A 22,852-nucleotide genomic window follows, 5' to 3' on the forward strand; every position below is an offset into this window, starting at 1 on the left:
CAGATTTAAAGGTTGTAAAACACAATAAAATGTATTGGAACAATTGTTAGTGGTATTGTTAATGTTCAATATACAAATCACAATACTAAAATTGCAAAACACTGCAAAACTACATGGTGATGATAGCAGTTCTCTCGAGTGTGGCTGTGCGTGTGTGTCCAAGGCAGGGGCGGAGCCATGGGTGGGCCTGGGTGTGCACAGGCCCACCCTTGCGAGATTCATGAAAAAATATATACACATAAATATAAATGTGTATATAAAATATTTAGTAAATTATTATTCAATTATTTTGGAATTTGTGTTTCGTTGTGTTTTTTTAAAATTGTATTTTATTGAATATTAAGAATAGCATAATTATAGTTGTCACAGGAACATCTGAACTTCATGTCATTCAGTTTGTCATTTTATTTGAATATACGATGTGTCGGGACAGGAGGATTGTGCTCAGTGAGAGAAATATTCAGGCCCACCCTGATTTTTCCAGGCCCACCCATTAGCCACGTTCTGGCTCCGCCCCTGGTCCAAGCACGTACGTGCGTGCGAGTTGATGCACGCGCTTGTGTTTAGGGCAGTGTTCTGGCCATCCAAAAATGTTTTTGCACTGGGGCCTATCACCATGTTCTTACGCCTCTGGTGCATATATTATACCTGTATGATACTGTATAAAGGCATGTCTGGGTGTGTCGCAGCCTGGAGTAGCGGTTCAGGCAGCGTATAGAGCAGCCATCCCACCAGAATGCCCAGATTACTATTCTGAGCCTGGGTCCCGATTTCCAGAGGCGGGCATTCCGTCAGACTGATGGACCAGTCCGTCTCTGACGGAATGTCCGTTCTGCTGATGATTGACAAATGACAGGACCCCTTTCAAAAATGACGGAGTGACGAATGGCGGATGGGGTGTTTCATCTGTCAGTGTAACCGTCACTATTCGCATCCGGACTGACAGACTGACTGTCACTGACGGATGCTTGTTTTTCTGACATTTTTGGGGGGGGAAATGGCTGACGGACCAATGGACTTCTGACGGACTGACTGACGGACTGTCGTACTGACTATTACAATTCAGTCCGTAAATAACTCACGGTTATCCTGGCCCTTGATGATGCCGAATGACGGACCAGCAAAATTGAGTAAAATGCCCACCTCTGCCGATTTTGCCGTGTGTGGTGTGCGTTTCAGATTATCTCGTGTACACCACATCACCACCCACTATAAAAGCAGTAAGCACACACAGCACAGTTCTTACTAGACTAGTGTGAGTTAGGGCCGCTCGATTAAGCGATTTTGAACCGCAACCCAATTTTCTGGATAAAATGATGTTTAAAAGCGTTCAAATTGGCATGTTCGATTTTGTTATATTTGGTGTATCTAAGACACCATAGTTTCCTCTGCATTTCCGCTTCCTCCCACGAGCGTGCAGTCCGAAACAACGACAACATCCATGGCTCCCAGCGATTCTGCTATATGCTCAGGCAAGTGAGTGTTTAGTTAATAAATCAGGCAAAATTAGATCTGTAATGTAGTGTGTGCCCCGCATGTACAATAGAACCCGTGAGCAAGTAACTCAACTTCTGAAAGGCGGACTACAACGGACCTCTGGTCCAACCGGTGCATCCGTACTTAAGCTTGACAGTGCATTGTATTATTGAGTGACAGTTTTGCACTAATCATTGATTTATGTTTAAGAAAGACCAGGGAGAAAGGTGAAAGGCTAGTCACTAGCTGGTTGGCAAAATGACTTGCTGACAGACTGTTTGGTTTACAGACTTGACTGTCTGCCTTCTCTCATGTTGATGATTTCGTTTCAGATGGGATATGAACTTTCTTCTTTCATTATCGGTTTAATTAGGAACAGATCTGAAATCTATTGTGTAAGTAAAATGCTGTTAATCCCAATGGATTGTTTTGTGTGTATTTAGTTAAATTGACTGGCATTTTGAGTTCAAAGAAAGAAAAAAACAAGTTTAAATAAAATACATTCAAAATAATTCATTTTTCATTATTTTTCATTTTACAAAGAAATTGTAATCGTGAAATCGGGTTTGAGAGAAAATAATCAGGATTTTCTTATTAGCCAAAATCGAACAGCCCTAGTGTGAGTTCTCTCACATTGTGTGTTCCTGCATCCTGCTTTACATAACGTTTACTGTATACATTTTCTTCCCATTATCCGGACCGCTTATCTTCACGAGTGTTGCAGGCATGCTGGAGCCTATCACAGCTGTCTTCGCGCAGTAGGTGGGGTACACCTTGAACATGTTTCCAGCCAATGGCATACATGTAGACATGTCCCTTTTAATTTTGGGGGATCTAATGAAGGAACAGGCCAGAGCTGGTAATCAAATTGGCCAGTCAAATCCTGCTATTTATTATAAATAATATGTTTATAATTTTTCCCCCTATGGTAAACACCATGTTGGATTTAATTGTAGCCTACAGTATTTTACTTTTTATTTCCAAGTTTAAACCAAAAAAAAAAGTATATTTTCTGTACTGTGCACAAGTCAAATTTGTTCATCTTTAATTTGTATTCAAATTTAAAAAGGCAATCTTTTGGTTGATTGAAATGGAATCCAGTAGAACTGCATCTGCCTAATTATTAAGTAATTTACAGTCGGGGAGTTAACATACTGCACACTCTGGTCCGAAGCCTCTTGTGTGTTATTTTGCATAGATAGCGTCCTTGCTTCCGGACTTTTTTTTCTCGTTTTTTTCTATTTAATATCCAGGCTTATGCATGTGAGTTGACTTCACTTCCTTGTACAGTCAGATAGAGGAACTAACAGCTTTGTGAATGTCATTGTCAATACTTTATCGCCCGGAGGTTCATTTGACATTGTTGAAGGCATGGTTAAATAATTAAAAAAAAAAAATTGGGTTACTACTCTGTGGCGTCTAAAGGATCTGTTCGACGTGCAAGGTAAGAAAATAGACCAAAATTGTAAACCCCTGTTTTTGCAAGCGTCGCAGTAAATGTGCAACGCGAGAGGAAGTGTTTTGTTCCCTAGTAAGACAATGTGATATAGATGACAGTGGGGACCCATGTATCGGACCATTCGAATACTGGCTGCGGTGGTAATTCTCGCTTGATTGAAATTCGTCAATGCTATAAATGCAAGAGCTGCAGGTGGAGGAAAAAGGACAAGAATTACAACTTAATTTCATTTCGAAGCGTTTCGGGGCTTGCCATTAATTGCGCAATCTCGCCCGTCAAGTCATTGGGCCAACTAATAATGTATCATTAAGTTAGCTATTTGCATTCCTGCTTCAGCCACGCAAGATGTGAACGGCAACTTTGTTTTGTCGACAAAAGCCTCGCCTTCGCAGACAAAAAAGTATTGGCAGGTGCAGCACGCCGTTGTTACAATATAGAGCTGCTCATAACTTTTCATGCTTTGGCAATATTTGTGAAATATGTGAAAGTGTGACTGATGGCTTAAAGGGAGTCAATTGTGTTTTTCTGAAATGCCTTGGGGTTTAATTTGAATCAAAATGTTTTGCCTTAGCACACGTTTTTCTTTAATGCATTCATCCATCCATCCATCCATCCATTCATAAGTACACTACATTTTAAACCAGGGAAAAATGCATGTAGATTGGAAGTATATATAACAAATATGCCACATCAAGAATCAAGCTTCCCATAATGGCGTATATATACATCTAATATGGATTGGTTTCTTCCCTGGCCAGTACATGGTAATAATATTAATGTTCAAATTTACTAAGTATATACCGGTACTGTACTTAACTGTATACACAGTGAGCTAACTGCATGTGGCAGACCTTTTCATGACATTTAACCTTATTTTGTTAACCTTGTAGTTCACAAAGCTTTGAATATTGCACATTAGGTTAACAAGAAAGCAATATTCTACACAAATGCTTGGATACACTATGTCAAATGTGACAGTACATTTAAAAGCAAGATGATTAGCAGTCATCATCAAATAAATGTTTGTGTCCTTCTTTTCTTCCAAGGCTGAAGAGATGGCGTACTGGGGCCAGCAGGGAGAGATGACAGAGTACAGGAAGAATATGATCAAACGGGAAATGGAGATGGGCATGGTCATGACAGTCTTCAGGCAAAAGGCAGAGAGGCTCACTGTTCAAGTCATTATGGAAACACATCAGGTGGCCTGGACACGCACCGCTGAGAAAACTGATGGTGTCTGTGAGTACTTTGTCATTATACTAAGTTGTAGTACTTCATTTATTCTCAACAGTCACAAGTTTTTTTTAATCAAAATGCCACCATGTTGTCATGTTAATTATTATAAGGAGTGGGTTCCATCTGTCAATCAATCCATAGTTCACACACGGATATAATAGTTGGTACTTTTCCATTGAAAAAATAAAAACACAGAATGGTCACAGAAATAACCTGACACTGATAAAAGTAATAAAATAGGATAAGCAGTAATGGATGGATGGATGTACTAAAAATCCATTCATCCATTATCCAAGCTGCTTACCCTCACAAGGGTCGTGGTGCTGGAGCCTATTCCAGCTGTCTTCGGGCAGTAGGCGGGGGACACCCTGAATTGTTTGCCAGCCAATCGCAGGGCACACAGAGACAAACAAACAACCATACTCACAATCACACCTAGGGGCAATTTAGAGTATCCAATCAGCTTACCATGCATGTTTTTGGAATGTGGGAGGAAACCGGAGTGCCCGGAGAAAACCCACGCAGGCACGGGGAGAACATGCAAACTCCACACAGGAAGGCCGGGGCCAGAATCGAACCCACGACTTCTGAACTGTGAGGCGGACATGCTAACCAGTCGACCACCATGCTGCCCCTGTACTAAAAATGAACTAAATAATTTTACAAATAAAATAAAAAAATGAAACCACCCTGTAGAGAAAAAAATAATGATTTTAAGCATAGCCTAATTGCAATGTCATATGTACAGCTACCAGAATGCAGGCGCTCTGGGTGTACAATAAAAGGGAACCACTATGTCAGGGGTGGGCAATTAATTCTGCAAAGGGGCCACATGAGAAACTGCAGCACGTGTCACACTTTAAAACTCAGTTGAAGACACATTTGTATTCTCTGGCTTTTGATCCGACCTGAAATTTTCGGCTCTTTACCGGTGTCTATTGTATGTAGTGTTTTATGTTAATTTATTGATTTCATTTTGTTGTATCATGTTGAAATGCGCTATATAAATAAAATTGTATTGTATTGTATTGTATATAGGCGGCACGGTGGTCGACTGGTTAGCACGTCCGCCTCACAGTTCAGAGGTCGTGGGTTCGATCCCGGCTTCGGCCTCCCTGTGTGGAGTTTGCATGTTCTCCCCGTGCCTGCGTGGGTTTCCTCCGGGTACTCCGGTTTCCTCCCACATTCCAAAAACATGCATGGTAAGTTGATTGGACTGTCTAAATTGCCCCTAGGTGTGATTGTGAGTGCGGATGTTTGTCTCTGTGTGCCCTGCGATTGGCTGGCAACCAATTCAGGGTGTCCCCCGCCTACTGCCCAAAGACAGCTGGGATAGGCTCCAGCACGCCCGCGACCCTTGTGAGGATAAGCGGTATGGATAATGAATGAATGAATGAATGAATGTATTGTATATAGATAAGTAGTAAGTATAATATTGACACTGTAATGCATAATGATCCAATGATGACTTATATTACACCCAATATGCACAGTATATGAAACTGTAGGTTTGCACACAGTTATCATTATCAGGCCAAATCTTCTTGGCCCGCTTCCATCCACCGTATAGGAAATTAGAACGTTGCAAACATTAGGACCACTGTTGTAATTTTAGCTAGTCTCTTTTTTGGAATAATAGATCGTGTTCACATAACGTCACAGAACCTCACCAATCGAACCAGCAGCCATATTGTGGGACAAACAAACACTTGTGGTTCGGTGAGCAAATACAAGAGCTGAGGAGACTGTGTGATTCTAAAAAGTTACTGCACAATGGTAAACACACGTGCCAATCATGGGTGAAACAATAGGGCGAACATGGATGTGAAAAGAAGCTTCTTCGGAATACCTGTTGTCAGACACCATGAATGTGAACACACAAAGGAACTGAGTAAGTGGAAAATAATCACATGGATTGCAAGGATATACTAAAGATTTTGACCCGCCAAAATAGATTGAAGCGTGTTCTGACCATTTTGTTGAAGGTAAATTATTATTTTATTTGGATAATTATTGTTAGGTGTTTTAAAATGCATTTTACCGTAATGTGATCGTGATATATTATGTTGATTTATAATTTTCGAGTCCACTTTATATCACACGATGTTCTACAACGTAAATGTCATTTGTAATTTCACAAGTTTTTAAAGCATTAAAAACACAGAGATGATATTTAGGAATGGCCTTTTATTATAGTATATAATCGTGCCATCCCTAATTTCCGATATATTTGGTCAATCTGCGCATCTCAAAGTAATTTGTTCTAATAATTGTTCTAGTAATTTGGCGGAAAAAGATACCCATCTGGCCATGGCAAAAACTAATTACAATGTATTAACAGTATAAAATATTTCATATCATGTACTGCTATTATTATTCGATGTGGTAAAGCAACCAAAACCATTAATTTGTTGGTGGCCCACACTGAACTCGGCATTATTCTTTGGTTGACACCAACCTTATTTTGTTTGACGTGGCTATTTTTTGTCATCCTTCTTTTTTTGTTAATTCCAGTGTGGAGAAAACAGCCACGCAAAGAATGCAAGACCAGTTCATATGAGCTATGCCCAAGTCTCTACAGAGCCAGCCCGATCCAGAGTCATGCCCTAGACAAGACATTTATTTGGCACCCCCCTTCATTTGCGAGTTATATACACTTACAAAATAATTTAAATTGTATTGTTTTTTAAATAACATTTTGAAGTCAAATCAAATATGAAGTAATTTAATTGGTATAATTTAAAATATAAAAATTAAAAACATTATACAGTAAAGCCCACTCCAGCGGAGTTGCCATTACATCAATATCATTTATTTAAATCCTGTTTAAAACTCAATTTTATTCTTTATTTTAGGGTTATTCCACTTTCACCCATTAGGCATAATACCCATATTGTGTGTAATACTGTGTTCTTGACAGGAAGTATCAGCTAGTGATGGGCGATACCAGACAATTTTTATTCGCTAGAACTTTTCGGGCAATTTTTTTTTATACTGATGCTGACACTTATTGTGTGTGTGTTTTTTTTTTTTTTTACCCCAATAAAGCGTGACAATAACTGACCATTTAGCAATTTTAATGTGATTTGTTAGTAATTATACATATATAAAATTATAATTATTTTTTATTTCTGAGGGATTTTTAAGAGAGCAAACCTCCAAAGTAGAGGGTAGAGGTGTCAAAATTAACCGATTAATCATCAAATTAATCAGTAATTATTTTGATAATTGATTAATCATTTTGGGCCACTGAATGGATGATTGGATGGATGATTCTTTACCACTCTTCCGGGGTCGAGAGACTACTGACGTCGTCCATGAATCTGCAAAGTTGTTTTGAGTAACAATTGTTGTCTTTACATTTACCCTGATCCTTGAATTTAATCCCACTTGAAACATGAAGCATAAAATGGACATTTGTGGTGATTGGTCATTTATCATGACGTGATGTCATCTTTAGGAGACGTCTCCATTAAATGAGGTGACCAAGGAGCATCACCTCATATCCCCAATATATTTGTACCTCCTCCTGCCTCCCTACTCTGGCAATATGAGATAATAAAATCAGCCCCTACACGCAGGACCATATTTAGTTCTATAAACACTGCTCTGTGACATCTTTTTTTTTTTTTTTTGTACATGTCACATGACATTGTGCTTTGTGCGCATGTGTGTCGCATTACGTTGCGTTCACATTAGAAGTCACATTTGTTTTTGTCATGTACAAGTACATAAAAAGATCAGATTTAACAAAAAATCCAAATTGGGCATCACGCCCTCCCCGGGCCTGCATGCATATATATATATATATATATATATATATATATATATATATATATATATATATATATATATATATATATATATATATATATATATATATATATATATATATATATATATATATATATATATATATATATGCATGTATATATATACATATATATATATATATATATATATATATATATATATATAAACGTTGGCGAGCGCCTGGTGGCCGGGCCTGCACTCAGGGAGCCCGGACGGGCTCAGCCCGAAAAGGCAACGTGGGTCCCCCTTCCCATGGGCTCACCACCTGTGGGAGGGGCAAAAGGGGTTGGCTGCCTTGTGAGCTGGGCAGCGGCAATAGGCAGGGACCTTGGCAATCCCTGGCTATAGAAACTAGCTCTTGGGACATGGAATGTTACATCTCTGGCAGGGAAGGAGCCCGAGCTGGTGTTTGAGGCAGTTCTGGGCATTCCGTCACTGGGGGCGGAACAGTCAATCCCTCCATCCCGGACAGACGCCCATTTTTGGGATGGAGAATGAGGGATGACACGTTTTAAAAAAAGGGACGGACTTAGACTGGGCGGAGGTGGATTTTAGTCTGACCCACTAATCGGCCCTCATGCGTGTGACGTGGTCGCGAGGCACCCAAAAGTTCATCTCAACCTACTCGGCGAAATGGGCAAACAACCAAAATTGCCTCCGAACACTTCAAACATGCCACTAGTTACCCTGCGTGTACTTACTTGCATTGGGAACACCCCGGCGGGAACACTGTTGCACTGTACACATTCGGTCTGCATGGAGGGGAGAAGAAAAGGAAGAATGAGCGTTTGACCGCAGGTAATTTGAAACCTCATTCCTGCACATCGGAGAGTGGAGGGGCAAATAAAAAAAGGTTTTGATATCGCAAACAAGTGGCCGACACTGCGCTAAAACTAATGCAAACAATATTGTCGTCTTGGTAATGTTCCACAGATGTAAAAAACTAAAGAAAGAAAGTGAAAACATACCAGGTATAAAAAGCTCCTTGCTCACGGTTCTCCAAGCCTGGTCTTTTTCTTGTCCCGTTAGTTGGAACTGGCTGTATCATATAGCCCGGGATGTCCACAAACCGCAACGATACTCTTTTACTCCATTTTGCGCTCTTCACATGACCCGCCGAGTGTACAGGACGCTGCGTGTGATGCAGTACTCCCCGATGCTGATTGGCTGCTGCGAGACGAAGAGGGAAAAAAGTTAATTGGAATTTAGGGGGCTTCACTCCGCGTCCCACCACTCCAAACGCATCATCCACACCGCCCCGCGCATAACCTCGCCCGCCCGCGCTAACTACATTAATTTCAATTGAATCGCGCCGCCAGATTCAATATTCAGTATTCAGCTATTCTACCTGACAGACTGACTTGACTGACAGGGCAGACGGATACAAAACAATATTACTCGCTTTTAAACGTTTATGCTTGGCTAAGGTAATTAGAAATGTGTTTTATTTGACTTACCAAAGGGTGCATAGCTGAAGCAATGGTTGAGAAAACTTAGTGATTAAATTTGACTGCTCATGTTACATAATTGTAATGATTCACTCTTATTGAAACGTGCCCTTCTGTGTTTCAGTGGATCTATTTGAGATCCGAGAGGTTCGTCCAGGGAGAAATTCTAAAGACTTTGAGCGCTTCAAAGATGGCAAGGATAAACATGAGGAAAATACTTGTTTTACCATTTTCTATGGGTCACAGTTTGTTCTCAACACCTTGAGTCTGGGAGGTGAGTATGATTCTTAAATATGAACATATTAAATGTTATAACCTTGTACATATACAGTAGACCCCATCATAATTGTGGTTTTGCTCCTCCGCCCCAAACATTTATTTATTGAGTTATTTATTTATTTAATTATCTATGTATTTGTTTTGAGTCGGGGGTAGATTCCAGATTTTTTTGCGTGTGTGTGAAAAAAACAGCATCCTTTTGGCTGTTTGGTATCTCTGACAGAATTGATGGTGATGGCTACTCAGTTAATCAACATTTTTATTTTTATGTAGCTGGGCCGCAAATGGGTGTCTTAAAATAATTTGTAATGATTAACAGTACTCAATATGGTGTCTTTATATGGGGCTAAAGTGCGCTTTTATAATTTGTATATAAGATTTAGATCTGCAGGCGAATGTTCGTTTCCTGCTATTAACAGTCTAATTCTATTTCCTTTTTCACTTTATGTAGCAGGTTTATAATCCTAGTTAGGGCCCGGGCAGCGATTGCTGTGAGTTCCACTTGTTTTGGTAGAAATTCTTCTTCTTATTATTATTATTATTTACTATTATTATTGTCTACACAATGAGTTACATTTTGGGGGGCCTAAAAAGGCACGAAAACTCAAACATAACACACTCATCGGGCCTGGCAAAAGTTTAAATACATACAGCAGGGTCCAAAGTCAAATGGACGGAGGGCCAAATAAAAAAAATTTGCGACAAGCCAAGGGCCGGACTGATAAAATGTTAATTGAAAATTTTTAAAATGTCCAGATTGGATCGAGTCCTTCGCGCCTGCTGATGACGCTTTATATATCTGTAATATATTTCTTAGCGTCTAAGTTTGTCACCCCCCTGGCTGTTGTGTTTTTATCTTCGGAGTTACTAAATAAAAAATAAAATAAAGTCCATTACTGCTACTTTTTCGAGGCAGCTCGCACGTCACTTCCGTTTGCGTTTCTCCTGCTAAACTGGAAACAATTTTCTGGTTGACTCGGGCTGCAAGTTTGTATGAACTGTACATAATGTGAAGTAAAATGTAGAGGATCATATTGGTATGATGTCTCCAGCTGACCCTATTTTAGAGTGGCAAGGTATGGATGTGGGTGCTCCTGTCAGAGAACTCAGGCCCGTATTCCACTTGACACGTCTATTTATTGTGGTCTGCAACAACACAGACAAAGAATGTGTTGTGGGTATCATTGCTATATTGCTGCGGGCCGAATCTAATAATAAAGCAATATCATCCCAGGGGCCGCAGAAAACTTTCTAGCGAGCTGGATGTGGCCCGCAGGCCTTCACTTTGACATATGTGCTTTACAGTCACCATGCACAATTACATAAAAATGGCTCTATAGCACCACCTATTGTGGAAAAACAAGATTTGACCAAGGGCTATGAGAATTGGAAGGCATGTGTAGCACCCCGAGACATACAAAAAATGTCCATTGTTGTCATATGCTAAGATGAACAGGTGTGATTTTTTGGTATGTCCGATTTTGCCCCTTTTTTGCACATTTACAAGGGTAATATTTTTCCAACCTTGTTCTTGAGCAGAGGTGACCAAACTTTTCATCTGAGGCCCACGTTCATAATAATGCAAGGATACAAGGGCGATTTTAAAATTCTTCAACTTTAATTTATTACACTCTAAAATCAGTAAAGCAAGCAATTATATATTGTTTATATTTTCTATTTATTTTGAAAAACTGTTACATAACAGCTTTCTGTCAAAGGTGATAAGGCAAGATTTTGGGGTGGCCTACGACCCTGTATCCCACTAGACTAGATCCACCCCTGCACTGCTGAATCCCATCCCCACATTCAGAACCAAAACAGGAGCAAACTGTAGTAAGCTGACCATTTTTAAAACAGTTACTTGAGGATGATTAATGTGATATGTTCATAAATTGGATGTTAGAAACAATTGGAAACAATTTTTGCTGCTAAGATATCTTTATTCATCAGTATTTTGAAGAGAAATTGTTTTTATTTTAGTTGTAAATAGTTAATTTTTTTCTTTTCATCTCTAGAAAAGATGTGCAGAATTTGAACAAATATATTAATAGTCGTATCACCTGTGCCTCCCTCCACCTCTTTTTATAAACTAGCCTTGTGGGCCATGACAAATGTCATTTTTAGTATATGCTGCGGACCACTGTAAAATGAATGGTGGGACACAAATGGCCCCTGTGCCATAGTTTGGACACCACTGTCCACTGTTGATTTCAAACTTCAGCTGTACCATCTTAACACCTGGGACAACAGGGGGAAAAGAAAATAGTTTTTGAAATGCTATATGATGGGGCGGGGTATCAAAGTTTGCGTTAAATTTTTATTTCGCCATAAAGGAGGAAATGTTAAACATTTCCCCTGCACATGCTCTCCCCCAAAAAGTCCCAAACTTCACATGTATACTGTATATTGTAAATAGTCGTGGCCTGAAGTAATCTATAATATAATCCATATTTTCCATAATAATCTTCTCCATATTATATGATAATCCGTAATATAATACAATGTTTTGTTATACTTATTGTGCCACCTAGTGGCAACAAGAAACGACTTATTTCACACTTAAATGCACTGCACCTAGCTCGTTGACCAAATCCATCCGAAAATTCCTCAGAAAAGCCTTATGATGTTGATCTTGCTCTTCGTCAAATATTGTGACTTTTCGGTGAAGGGAGTGGCCATTAAGGTGCCGCAAAGTCTGTAACTGTAACAATAAAAGCTGCTTTAACTTGACTCAGATAATACTATCTTATCAAAATTTCTCAAATTTGATGATAGTCCAGGCCTGAAGACATCTACAAAGCGATTTTTCATCTTAGTGGTAGTGCCACCAACTGGCGCTACCACCAAGAGTTATTCCACCCGTTTTTAGTCATCTCAGGGGGTGGCCATTTTGTCACTTCTGTTGACTGAAAATGACATTACAGTTGCTCAGGGCACAGGTAACGAGCAATCAAAGCTCGTCTGTTTTCTGAAGCTGAGCCATGATTGGTCGTCATCTGAGCCCTAAGCAGCTGACGAAATGGCTGTCCCCTGAGATGGCTATGGGTGGATTTTGCTGCTTAACTCATATTCCACAAAACGCAATATTAATCAGAATGCCTTGTTTCAAATAGGGTGCCTGCATAGAACATATTCTTGAAAAATAAGTTTGGGTTGACTTCCACTTTAAGGAAAATGTTTTTTTCTTTTATGTTTTTCTTCCAGCAGATTAACCAGATTTACCTCATATTTGCTCAGAAGAGTGTTTCGGCCTTTATGATTTTGAAACGCAAAGTTTGTGAGTTTTTGTGAAAAGCTGTTGCCGTGGCAATGCACTTTCCCCCAAGAAAACAACGCTACTTTTGAGGGTCTAATCATGCACGAAAACTCGTGAAACTTTGCAGACACACATGGGGCCTGGAAAAAGCACAAATATTTTATTAGTTTATTATTAGTTTATTTTATTAGCACGCCCTACAAACTTTTAACAAAGCAGCCCCGGTTATACGTTTGACCTAGAGCTATGAAAGGTTGGCGGTATATGTAACAGCCCAAAACCTACAAAAAAGTCTCTTGGAGCCATATGGTAAACCTAACATGAAGTCCGCCATTTTTAATTTACTTTTAAAAATGGGTATCTCCGTGATAGAAAAAGCTGCTGTAGCTTGACCCAGTTGATCATACCAGACCTTAGAACATCTACAAACTTACTTTTCATTGTAGTGGTGGTGCCCGCAACTGGCTAAAGGAAATACATGTCATGATCTTGGATGTTTTTTATCCTGGCAGGTTAACCAGATCTACCTCATTACTGTTTGTTGATTGTTAAGGTTTTCATTGTATTGAAACATAAAGCTTGTGATTTCTCATGAAACGCTATTGCTGTGGCAATGCGCTGTTTGACAAGAAATAATTGCTGCTTTTGAGGGTTTAAACATGCACAAAATCTCATGAAACCTTTCAAAGATGGCTCAGTAGCGTCCCCTACAAATTTTCAAAGAAGCAGCATTTTTGGCCTTTCATAGAGGTCACATTTTGTATCAGTTGCTCTGGTCCTTTTATGCTTTGTGCTTTATGATGCCATATAGGCTTGAAGTCTTACAGTTTAAATCTTTGAGTTACACACTGACACATTGTCAGTACGTCAAACCTTCTTTGAGTGAGGATGCAAACTCTCTTCCAGACCTGATCTCTGTTGTTACTTTGTATTTTTCTTGATCAATACTTTTTAATCTTCAACTCCCGTGTCATATCTCCGAATGGGTCCAAAACCCGATCCTCACATGACAGAACGTACTGACCAGTCATGGACCCAGCAAACTCAGACACAATCCCTCAAGCCAAAGACATCACCACCTGCTCCTAAACATCCCTCCACCTCCAATCAGGTAGTGATTGTCTCACCGGGTGCTGCTTTGCCTTTTCACTGGAAATCTCTCGTGTCGCTCCCTCACGATGGGTCGCTCAAGACGTCGCAAGTCACGGTCTGCCTCCAACCGCCCTCAGCCTGCTGACCACCCCCAAACCCTTCGTGTAAGCTCTGTCTTTTCTTCCATGTCTCTCTCCTCTTTGCCACCTACTTGTCCTAATTTTGTACAGTCCCCTTCTAGTTTAACAGCCGATGTTTTGTTTTTAGACTCTGATTTTTCTGACTGTGAAGATGGCCATGATTTGGTTCATCTCATTTCTGATTCTGATTCTGACATTGATTTGGGGCTTCCTGCCTTTTCAAGGCCTCCTCAGTTTTTGTACGATGATGATCCCTTAGTTTCCGATTGAGATTTTGATACTGATTTTGGTTTTCCGAGTTCCTTCCCAAGTCACTATTCAAGCCCTTGTCAATTTTTGTCACGTTTTTCTGATGATGATTCCTTAGTGTCCACTCCAGAACACTTTCCATCAGACCCTAGCTTGTGCGCCCGGTTGGCCATTTACACTGGACCCCTGGGGTGGCCGAACGTAGACGCCCGAGTAGAGGTTCTGGTTCCTCCCGTAAGTCCGCTTTTTCCACGTCATGTCATTCCGAACCTGTACCGCTAGTGTCCACCACTGACCCCTTCCCTTCAGACCCTACTTTGGGTGCCCGGTTGGCCATTTGCACGGGACCCCCGCGGGGTGGCCAACGTAGGTGTCCGAGTAGAGTTTCTGGTTCCTTCTCAGCTTTGTCCAAGCCACATCATTACAAATCTTTACCCAAGCCACTACTCTCCCCACCTTTTTGGACACCTCGTTCACTGCGTACTTCTTCACCTAGTCCCGTTCATCCCGTTTCTTCTAGTTTACATTCCTCACAATCTGTACTCCCAATCCCTCGTGTCTCGTGTGCGTCCCAACCTCTATGATGGCAGGCTGATGGGGCAGGGCCCCTCCCCAGCGCCTCAGCAAATATGGGCCCCCGTCCAGATGCCTCAGCAGTGCCAGACCCCCTTCCCGGCACCTCAACAACTACAGGCTCCCATGCCAGCTCCTCTGCACCCGGTGCCTCAGCAGTGCCATGCCCTCTTCCCGGCACCTCGGTAACTACAGGCTCCCATGCCGGTTCCTCTGCAGTGTCAGGCCCTGTTCCCGGCACCTCGGCAACTACAGACTTTCATGCCGGCTCCTCTGCAGTGCCAGGCCCTTTTCCCAGCACCTCAGCAAATGCAGGCCCCTATCCTAGGTCCTCAGCACCACCAGAGTCTGACGCTGTCACGGCGGCGCAAATTCTGCGGCTGCCCTTGAATTCTGCTACGACGGCGCAACTTCTGCGGCTGCCCTTGGATTCTGCTACGATGGCTCCGACAGCACAACCTCTGCGGCTGCCCTTGGATTCTGCTACGACGGCTCCGGCAGCGCAACCTTGGCAGCTGCCCTTGGATTCTGCTACGACGGCTCTGGCAGAGCAACCTCTGCGGCTGCCCTGTGACTCTGCTCTGGTGGCGCAACCTCTGCGGCTGCTCTTAGATTCTGCTACAATGGCGCAAGGCCTGAGGCTGCCCTCATCCCCTGTGTGGCCCTCTCGTTTGGCCTCCTGGACGCCCACCGGACTGGCCCCGCCAAGAACCTCGTGTCTGGCCTTCGTGAGGGCCACTAGATTGTCCCCGCCACGACCCGCTTGTCTGGCCTTCTCCAATCTGTTCTTGATTTGGGTTTTGATTTAGACTTTAGTTTCATGTTTTCTAATTGTTTTTCTTTTTTTTTTGTTTGTTGTTTAAATCTTTGAGCTACACACTGACACATTGTCAGTACGTCAAACCTTCTTTGAGTGAGGATGCAAACTCTCTTCCAGTCCTGATCTCTGTTGTTTCTTTGTATAAATACTTTTTACTCTTCAACTTCCGTGTCATATCTGCGAATGGGTCTAAATCCCGATCCTCACATAACAGACCTCCTCCTACAGATTTTACCTTATTGCTTTAAACTGTGGTTATTTCGTCTTAAGATATTAAAGATGAAAAATAAAAGCAAAGCTTTTTATTTCGTCATAAGCCATTGCCCAGGCGATGCACTGATTGCCAAGAAAAATGACGCTGATTTTGAGTGTCTTCACATCCACGAAAACATATGAAACTTTGCTCACATAACAGGCCTGGTAAAAATGTATACATTTTAGAGAGTTATATTGTTAAACCCATTAAGGACAGGAGTGCAGAACCGCGTTTCTACCACTAAAGCCGTGAACGCTGTTGCGTGTTTCTCCCTTTACAGCCGGTAGAGCGTATACGTCATATTCTTTTTTTAATCTAATTCTCGGTCTCTTAGCCAATGAAATGCATCAGAATATACATGTGACGGTGTTGTGAGTTATTCGAGGATATTCAGAATGTTTTCGAGTAATGGAGGCACAGTCGATGGCGGGAGCTCTGACATAAGTCACGGCAGTGATATAGACGACACGCTCGCGGAAAGCCGCAAAACCATCCAAACGTGATGTATGGTTAAGATATATGTTCTTAGACAATGACAATTTCAACATAAGAAAACACAGCATGTTAATTACCACTCGATTTTTTTATTTAGAAATAGTGCTTCACTTCCATCTTCGATTGAAACAGAAAAGATTAGTAAACTCGGCCTGTGTGAAAGGCACATGTCTAAGCTCTCAATTTTTTTTTCAAATTATGTTTCTATCTGCGACAGGGGCTGAGATATTAATTCTTTTGTAGGTAGCAAAAATGTCAGGTTTTCAAGGGTGAGTCCAAAAACGACAGATATCTCATGAGGGGCTTCAGGCTTTAAAGGGACGGTGGGGCCAGGATGGCCATGTTTTCACTAACAAGTTCACTTTATATCTTTTTGATCAGGAAAATGAAAAGAATTGTCATTTTCTATTTTATCAATAAATTTGGGAGAAATTAGCAAATAGTGACCCCATGAATAACGCGTCTTGTTAATGAGGAGAATGGCCGCACCCCCTACGGTTCTATCCCTGTTCAGCCGGAGTCACGGGAGTAACCGATTCCAAACTCTCCATTGGAAATCATTGCACTTTCATTGCTTGTAACGTCCAAAAACGGCGATAAATTGGCACCAAAATTTATGTGGACATCTCTACTAATGCCCACTTCAACATATCAAAAGGATCAACCTCTCCGTGGCTGATTTATATGAGAATGAGGAAATGTGGAAGTGAGCAGAGCTACATAGGCTGGGACCAGCGCACACTGCTTCTTTGCTTAAAAAAAAAAAAAAAAAACACTGCTTCTTTGCTGATCACGGCTAGGACGAGCGAGGCATTTAACACCAGTCAGGATATTTACAGAGACTGAAGTGGAAATGAGTAGACGTGCACATTTACCATTTACCATTTATTTGGATGAGGAATGCCCCCATTTTCTCGACTGACAACACGCAGTCCAATTTTGGAACGTAAACAGCCGAAAAGGTACGTTCCAATGCGGACACACTTAGTTGTGGAGTCAGCCTCGCTGGAACTTTTTTTTCGCGGAACATTGACAATTGTTCGATGAGGGCTTACCTCATTCTCTGGCGGCTCTCTGTCTGACAACGCACGCGACTGCTTGGGAGGAAACCCCGCGACTTGAAAATCGACGCAGGCTGGACGGATTAGTAAGTAGCTAATGTTGTTATGCTAACACCTTTTGTTTTAACGACCTGAAGCTAGTTGTTGCTATTAGCCGTCCCATTATCCTACCTTTAGCCGGGGAGGGAAGTAGGAGGCGTAAAGCTCCAATCTGCCTGCTGCTCTGCAAGCCGCCGTCTCCCTACTGAAAGTTGACACGAGTTTAGCGTCGCTAAATGTCCGAAATATAACCAGTCGGGGTTCGTGTGCGCATTCATGTTCTTGTCCGCTTCAGCTTGTGAAAGTAGAGGGGCAATCGCCACGGTATTTTTGATTTTGTGGAGGTGATCATAATGAGATCACGTTTAATGTCAATAAATCCAAACTATTGTGCAGCACACTTTCATATTTTCACAGGTTGAAATGGACAAAAGTAGTAATGTGCATTTGCATTTTGGTGGCAATCGGTCACCGTTTTAGACAACAGAACTGAACAAGCGAGCAATATTACCACACCTGGCTCCCTCCCGTGACGTGGACAGCTGAGACAGAAAACATAACATAAGCCACGCCCCAGCAAAGGGGCGAGGAAATTTTTTGTAAACCTAATCACAAAAAAGCCCTTAAATCACTACAGAGTCTTTTGAGGTGGCCATTTTAGTGCTAATGTCATTTTTACGTGCAAACCTATTATATAAGTGGCAATGTTAAGCTCACCCAAGTGTCACTTTAATGGTTTAAAAAAAGAAAAAGAAAATGAGCCCTACAATATTTAACCAAGCAGCCCCGGTTCTATGTTTCACCTCAGTCAACTAAAATTGAGAAGCATATATAACAGCCCAAGACCTACAAAAAAGACATACCCTGAACCTAACAGGATGTCCGCCATTTTTATCTGATGTACCTTTCCTACAGGGTTAACCAGATATACTTTATACCAGATATTTTCTCAGAAGAGTGTGTAGGCTTTCATGATGTTGAAACACGAAGATTGTGATGTTTTGTGAAACGCTACTGCCTTTGCAACACACAGTTTGACAAGAAAACCAAGTTGTCTTTGAAAGTCTAAAAATTTACAAAATCTCACCATAGGCCTGGCAAAAATATACACAGTTTAGAGCACAGGTGTCAAACTCAAGCCCAGGGGGCAGATCCGGCCCGCAACATTATTTTATGTGGCCTGCAAAGGCAAATCATGTGTGTTGACTTGACATGTTTCTTTGAAATTGTCTTCACTGACAACATAATATATGAAATATTGCAAGCATTTGTTACCAATCTCTCCTTTAAAATAGTTGAACAAACTATTTACTGGCTTCTGATTTCAAAACTAGTTATCCATAAATTTGTTGTGCATATGTGATATAAAGCAATCAGGGTTCACAGTCGTAACGGCCCTCCGAGGGACACTATACAAGCTATAATGTGACCCGCGACAAAAATGAGTTTGACACCCCTATTTTAGAAGTTTATTGAAAAAAAAAAATCCAATTCCAATGTGCCAGTACACCAGCATGCCAGTATTCCAAAGATGCCTGGGCTGCGAGAGTCCTTCATAGGTAAAATCGAGGGGCGGTGCTTATGACGTATCGGAGAGACATGTCTGACTTGCTGGCTGGCCGCTGTGAAGTGCGCTTGTCGTGTTTTCTCTTCTGATTCATTTCGTTTTTTGTTTCACTTGGATTATGCGCGACGTAGTGTTGCTGGCTTTTATTTGAATTGACGGGAGGACGGCACAAGCCTGTTTCGGTTCCCCAAAGATTAGGTTTTACAGGAAAAAGAGTGAGAGAGGGAGACGTCATTACACCTGCTGGGCAGAAGCATCGCAGCGTGAGTCACTTTCGATCGCATATGTTCACACACGAAAGAGACCGAGGTCACATTTATAATGTAATATGAATGCTTACACAACAAACATCGTATTTTTCCAAAAAAGACTTGCAGTCCTGCGTAAAGATGAAAGTGACTTCCTACAGCCCTGATATGCAGAAGTCCCATTAAACAGGTAAAATAAATGTTCAGGCAGTTATTTTGCAAATATTTATTTTCATTGTTCAGTGAAATAGCGCGTTACGACCCCTCCTCAAGATGGCAAGGACTAACTAGGTGTGAGAGTTGGAAGGGGTAAATGAAAAAGTGCTCTTACAAAAGTCTGGCCATATGAATACAACAAAATGGAGTGATCAACCCCGAATCCCGACCGCCCTAGTGCACACACGAAATGACTAAAATGGACTGAATAATGAATTATAGATGTTATGGCAAAAAACGAATGGATAGAGTGGCTACACAAAAGGATAAATGAAGGATATGCCTAATAAGGTGCACTAAACATAAGACAGCGGTACCAAACACAAAAAGGACTGACTACATCATCCGCAGCCAGCCATGTCCACCAGCAACCAAGTCCCATTTAACTAATTTCTTAGCTGGTGGCACACCTGAAGCAAATGACTAAATTGGTCACTCTCCCTGCTCTGATTGGACAGCTGAATTGGGGACAAAGGCCACCAATCAAGGAAGAGCAGGAGAAAGCACCTGCACACCAACAATTTAACAGCCACGACTCATCGTGGGCCATTAATTTCACAATCAAAGTGTGCCACATTTTCAAAATGGATCTCTGTGGAATTCTCATGTCCCTTGAAAACTCCACGATCCGACTTCACCGAATCACGCCTCTTTGGTGTTTGCGCACATATCCAGGTTACACATGGTGGGTGTGTCAGAGGCCTGGATCGGAGAATCACCGCAATTTGAAAGTGCGCAGGAAATGTGCGTAAGAAATTGACTTAAGCGCCAACAGGAGAATATGCACCTTAATGCGTAGTCCGTCAATTTTTTTCCCGTTTTCCCGTATGACTGTAAACTATCAGAAACATATAAAATATTGGTCTTTGTGTTATGACTGTTGAAGTTGTGGGGTAATCCAAAAATTGCCTATTTGTTTGTGAGGCTTCTTTTGGAAGCAAGTCCTCCCACCCAACCATTATAGTAGACTAGTGGGGGATAGGGACCGTGTAGAAATGACCCCCTATTGAAATATATTGTGGAAAAAGTATATATGTACATTATTTCAAACCAGGTCCACTGATAGTGTAGTGGTACACACGCCTGAGTTGTGTGCGGGCAGCGTGGGATCGATTCCCGCTCAGTGACAGTGTCTATGTGTGCCCTGTGACTGGCTGGCGACCAGTTCGGGTGTTGTCTGCCTTCGCCCATTGACGGCTGGGATAGGCTCCAGCAATTCCCCGCGACCCTGTATAGGATAAGCGGTTTGGAAGATGACATGACATGACATGACATTATTTCAAACCCCCCAAATTCTTCAAAAAATGCTGATAAACATTCAATTAATATTTTCCACAAATAATTGACTCCCATTGAAATGGATTGAAAAAAAAAAAGGTTTTTCATGTCTTTAATATTTCTTCCATGAAAAGCTGGAGGAAAATCATGGAAAAAACAGCCCCCCCCCACCCCCAATTGTGAATATGAGAATTTGTGTGTACTAAACCGTGAGTGTGCAGAGATCAACTATAGTGTTCATAAATTTTATTTATTTATTTATTTATTTATTTATTTATTTATTTATTTATTTCCAAGCTGATTCTGTGGAGGACGCGTGTAAATGGCTGACTGGACTTGAAATGTTAGTTCAAGAAACACTGTCTGCTCCTACTCCAGTTATTATTGAGAGGTAATCAAACACACAAACACTCCTATAATGCAAATGCAAGTGCAAATACAAGTACAGTACAACATAGGATTTTAAAGTCAGGTTTTGTTTTTTGTTTCAAGCTGGCTCAGAAAGAAGATGTATTCTGTCAACCAAACAAAGACAAACAGGTACACTTGCTTCTCTACAGGCCTTTTTGTTTACTTGATTTATCTGGTTACTCATGCTGTAGTTACAGAATATGAAGAAAAGCCAGTATCATTTTTAGTTTGGCTTTCAACAACTTTTAAATAATTTATCTTTTCTTTTGATTGAAGATAATTCTATGTTTTGCTTTGAATGTTTTAAAGCACTTTGAGTTGCATTTTTATGTATGAAAAGTGCTATATAAATAAAATGTGATTGATTGATTGATCATTTGACTGTACATCATGTATTTTCATGTGATTTTTACAGCATATCCATGAAGGAGCTGAAGACTCTTCTCCCTTTGGTCAACTACAAGCCCACCAGTGTTCGCTCTCTGAAAGACAAATACCTGGTACTCTTGTTACTCTTCCTACTTTTGTGAGTCTTTATTCTTAACTCCATTTATTGCTGTGGAAATCTTAATTCAGCCGTGTCAACCTCCAGAAAGGTTCCTTTATATTTAAAATAACTTCCTTTAAACCAAGGGTGTTCGTTTGGACACATTTTGAATCCACCTGCTTGAGTTGTACCAGATGCAACGCTAAGCTAACCAGGGTATATTTGTATATTGTCTCTCTTGCTAGGACAGCGTGAGAGACCAAAGGCGTTGATGCACTGTCTAGCTTTATTGACTGACTGTCCATATCAACCCCCGGCATACATACTGTAGAAAACCCTTGCATATAGTTCACAAGTGCTGTTGTTTCCTCTGGTCTGATGGTGCGTTGACGATCATGATAATCAAATCCAATTAAATCAAATTTATTTATATAGCACTTTTCATACAAAAAAAATGCAACTCAAAGTGCTTTAAAACATTCAAAGCAAAACATAGAATTATCTTCAATCAAAAGAAAAGATATATTATTTAAAAGTTGTTGAAAGCCAAACTAAAAAGGTGTGTCTTGAGCTTCCTCTTAAAAATATCAACAGTCTCTGCAGACCTGACGTCCTCTGGCAGGCTATTCCAAAGGTGAGGAGAACAGGAAAGCCAGAATGTTTCCAAACAGGAGACCGCAGTGTATGCGGGGACCTTCGAGCTCTGGCTCTTTTCTGGCGCTCTCTTTTGTGCCGCCACTCTCGTCTCCCGCATGCAACAATCAGCGTACGTGCATAAGCTCGCGCTAATAAGTGGACCGAACTGAACGCAAGTGGACCGAACCGAACATGCCATACCGAAACGTATTAATACACCCAAGTGTACCGTTACACCCCTATCAAATACCATTATTTATAATGTATTATGGATAAAAGAGTGCAACCATATTTTCAGTTACATAGTATAGTTACAA

The 22,852-nt window shown here is 41.1% G+C and overlaps 1 protein-coding gene across 5 annotated transcripts in view; it reads left to right on the plus strand.

Moving 5' to 3' along the window:
* plcg2 (phospholipase C, gamma 2) overlaps positions 1–22,852 on the plus strand; it is a 106,045-nt gene that overhangs the window by 19,475 nt on the left and 63,718 nt on the right. Inside the window, exons 1-6 of one of the 5 annotated variants that reach the window (XM_086029068.1) lie at positions 2,717–2,739; positions 3,982–4,174; positions 9,557–9,706; positions 21,299–21,392; positions 21,494–21,541; positions 21,828–21,912. In XM_086029068.1, coding sequence (XP_085885194.1) covers positions 2,734–2,739; positions 3,982–4,174; positions 9,557–9,706; positions 21,299–21,392; positions 21,494–21,541; positions 21,828–21,912 — 576 coding nt within the window. In that variant the 5' untranslated portion in view covers positions 2,717–2,733. The other 4 variants (XM_086029069.1, XM_086029070.1, XM_086029071.1 and 1 more) reach the window with 4 other exon arrangements.

This window comes from Filicampus tigris, chromosome 4, assembly GCF_054856515.1.
Source record: "Filicampus tigris isolate MCC_2025a chromosome 4, RoL_Ftig_1.0, whole genome shotgun sequence".
NCBI lineage: Eukaryota > Metazoa > Chordata > Actinopteri > Syngnathiformes > Syngnathidae > Filicampus > Filicampus tigris.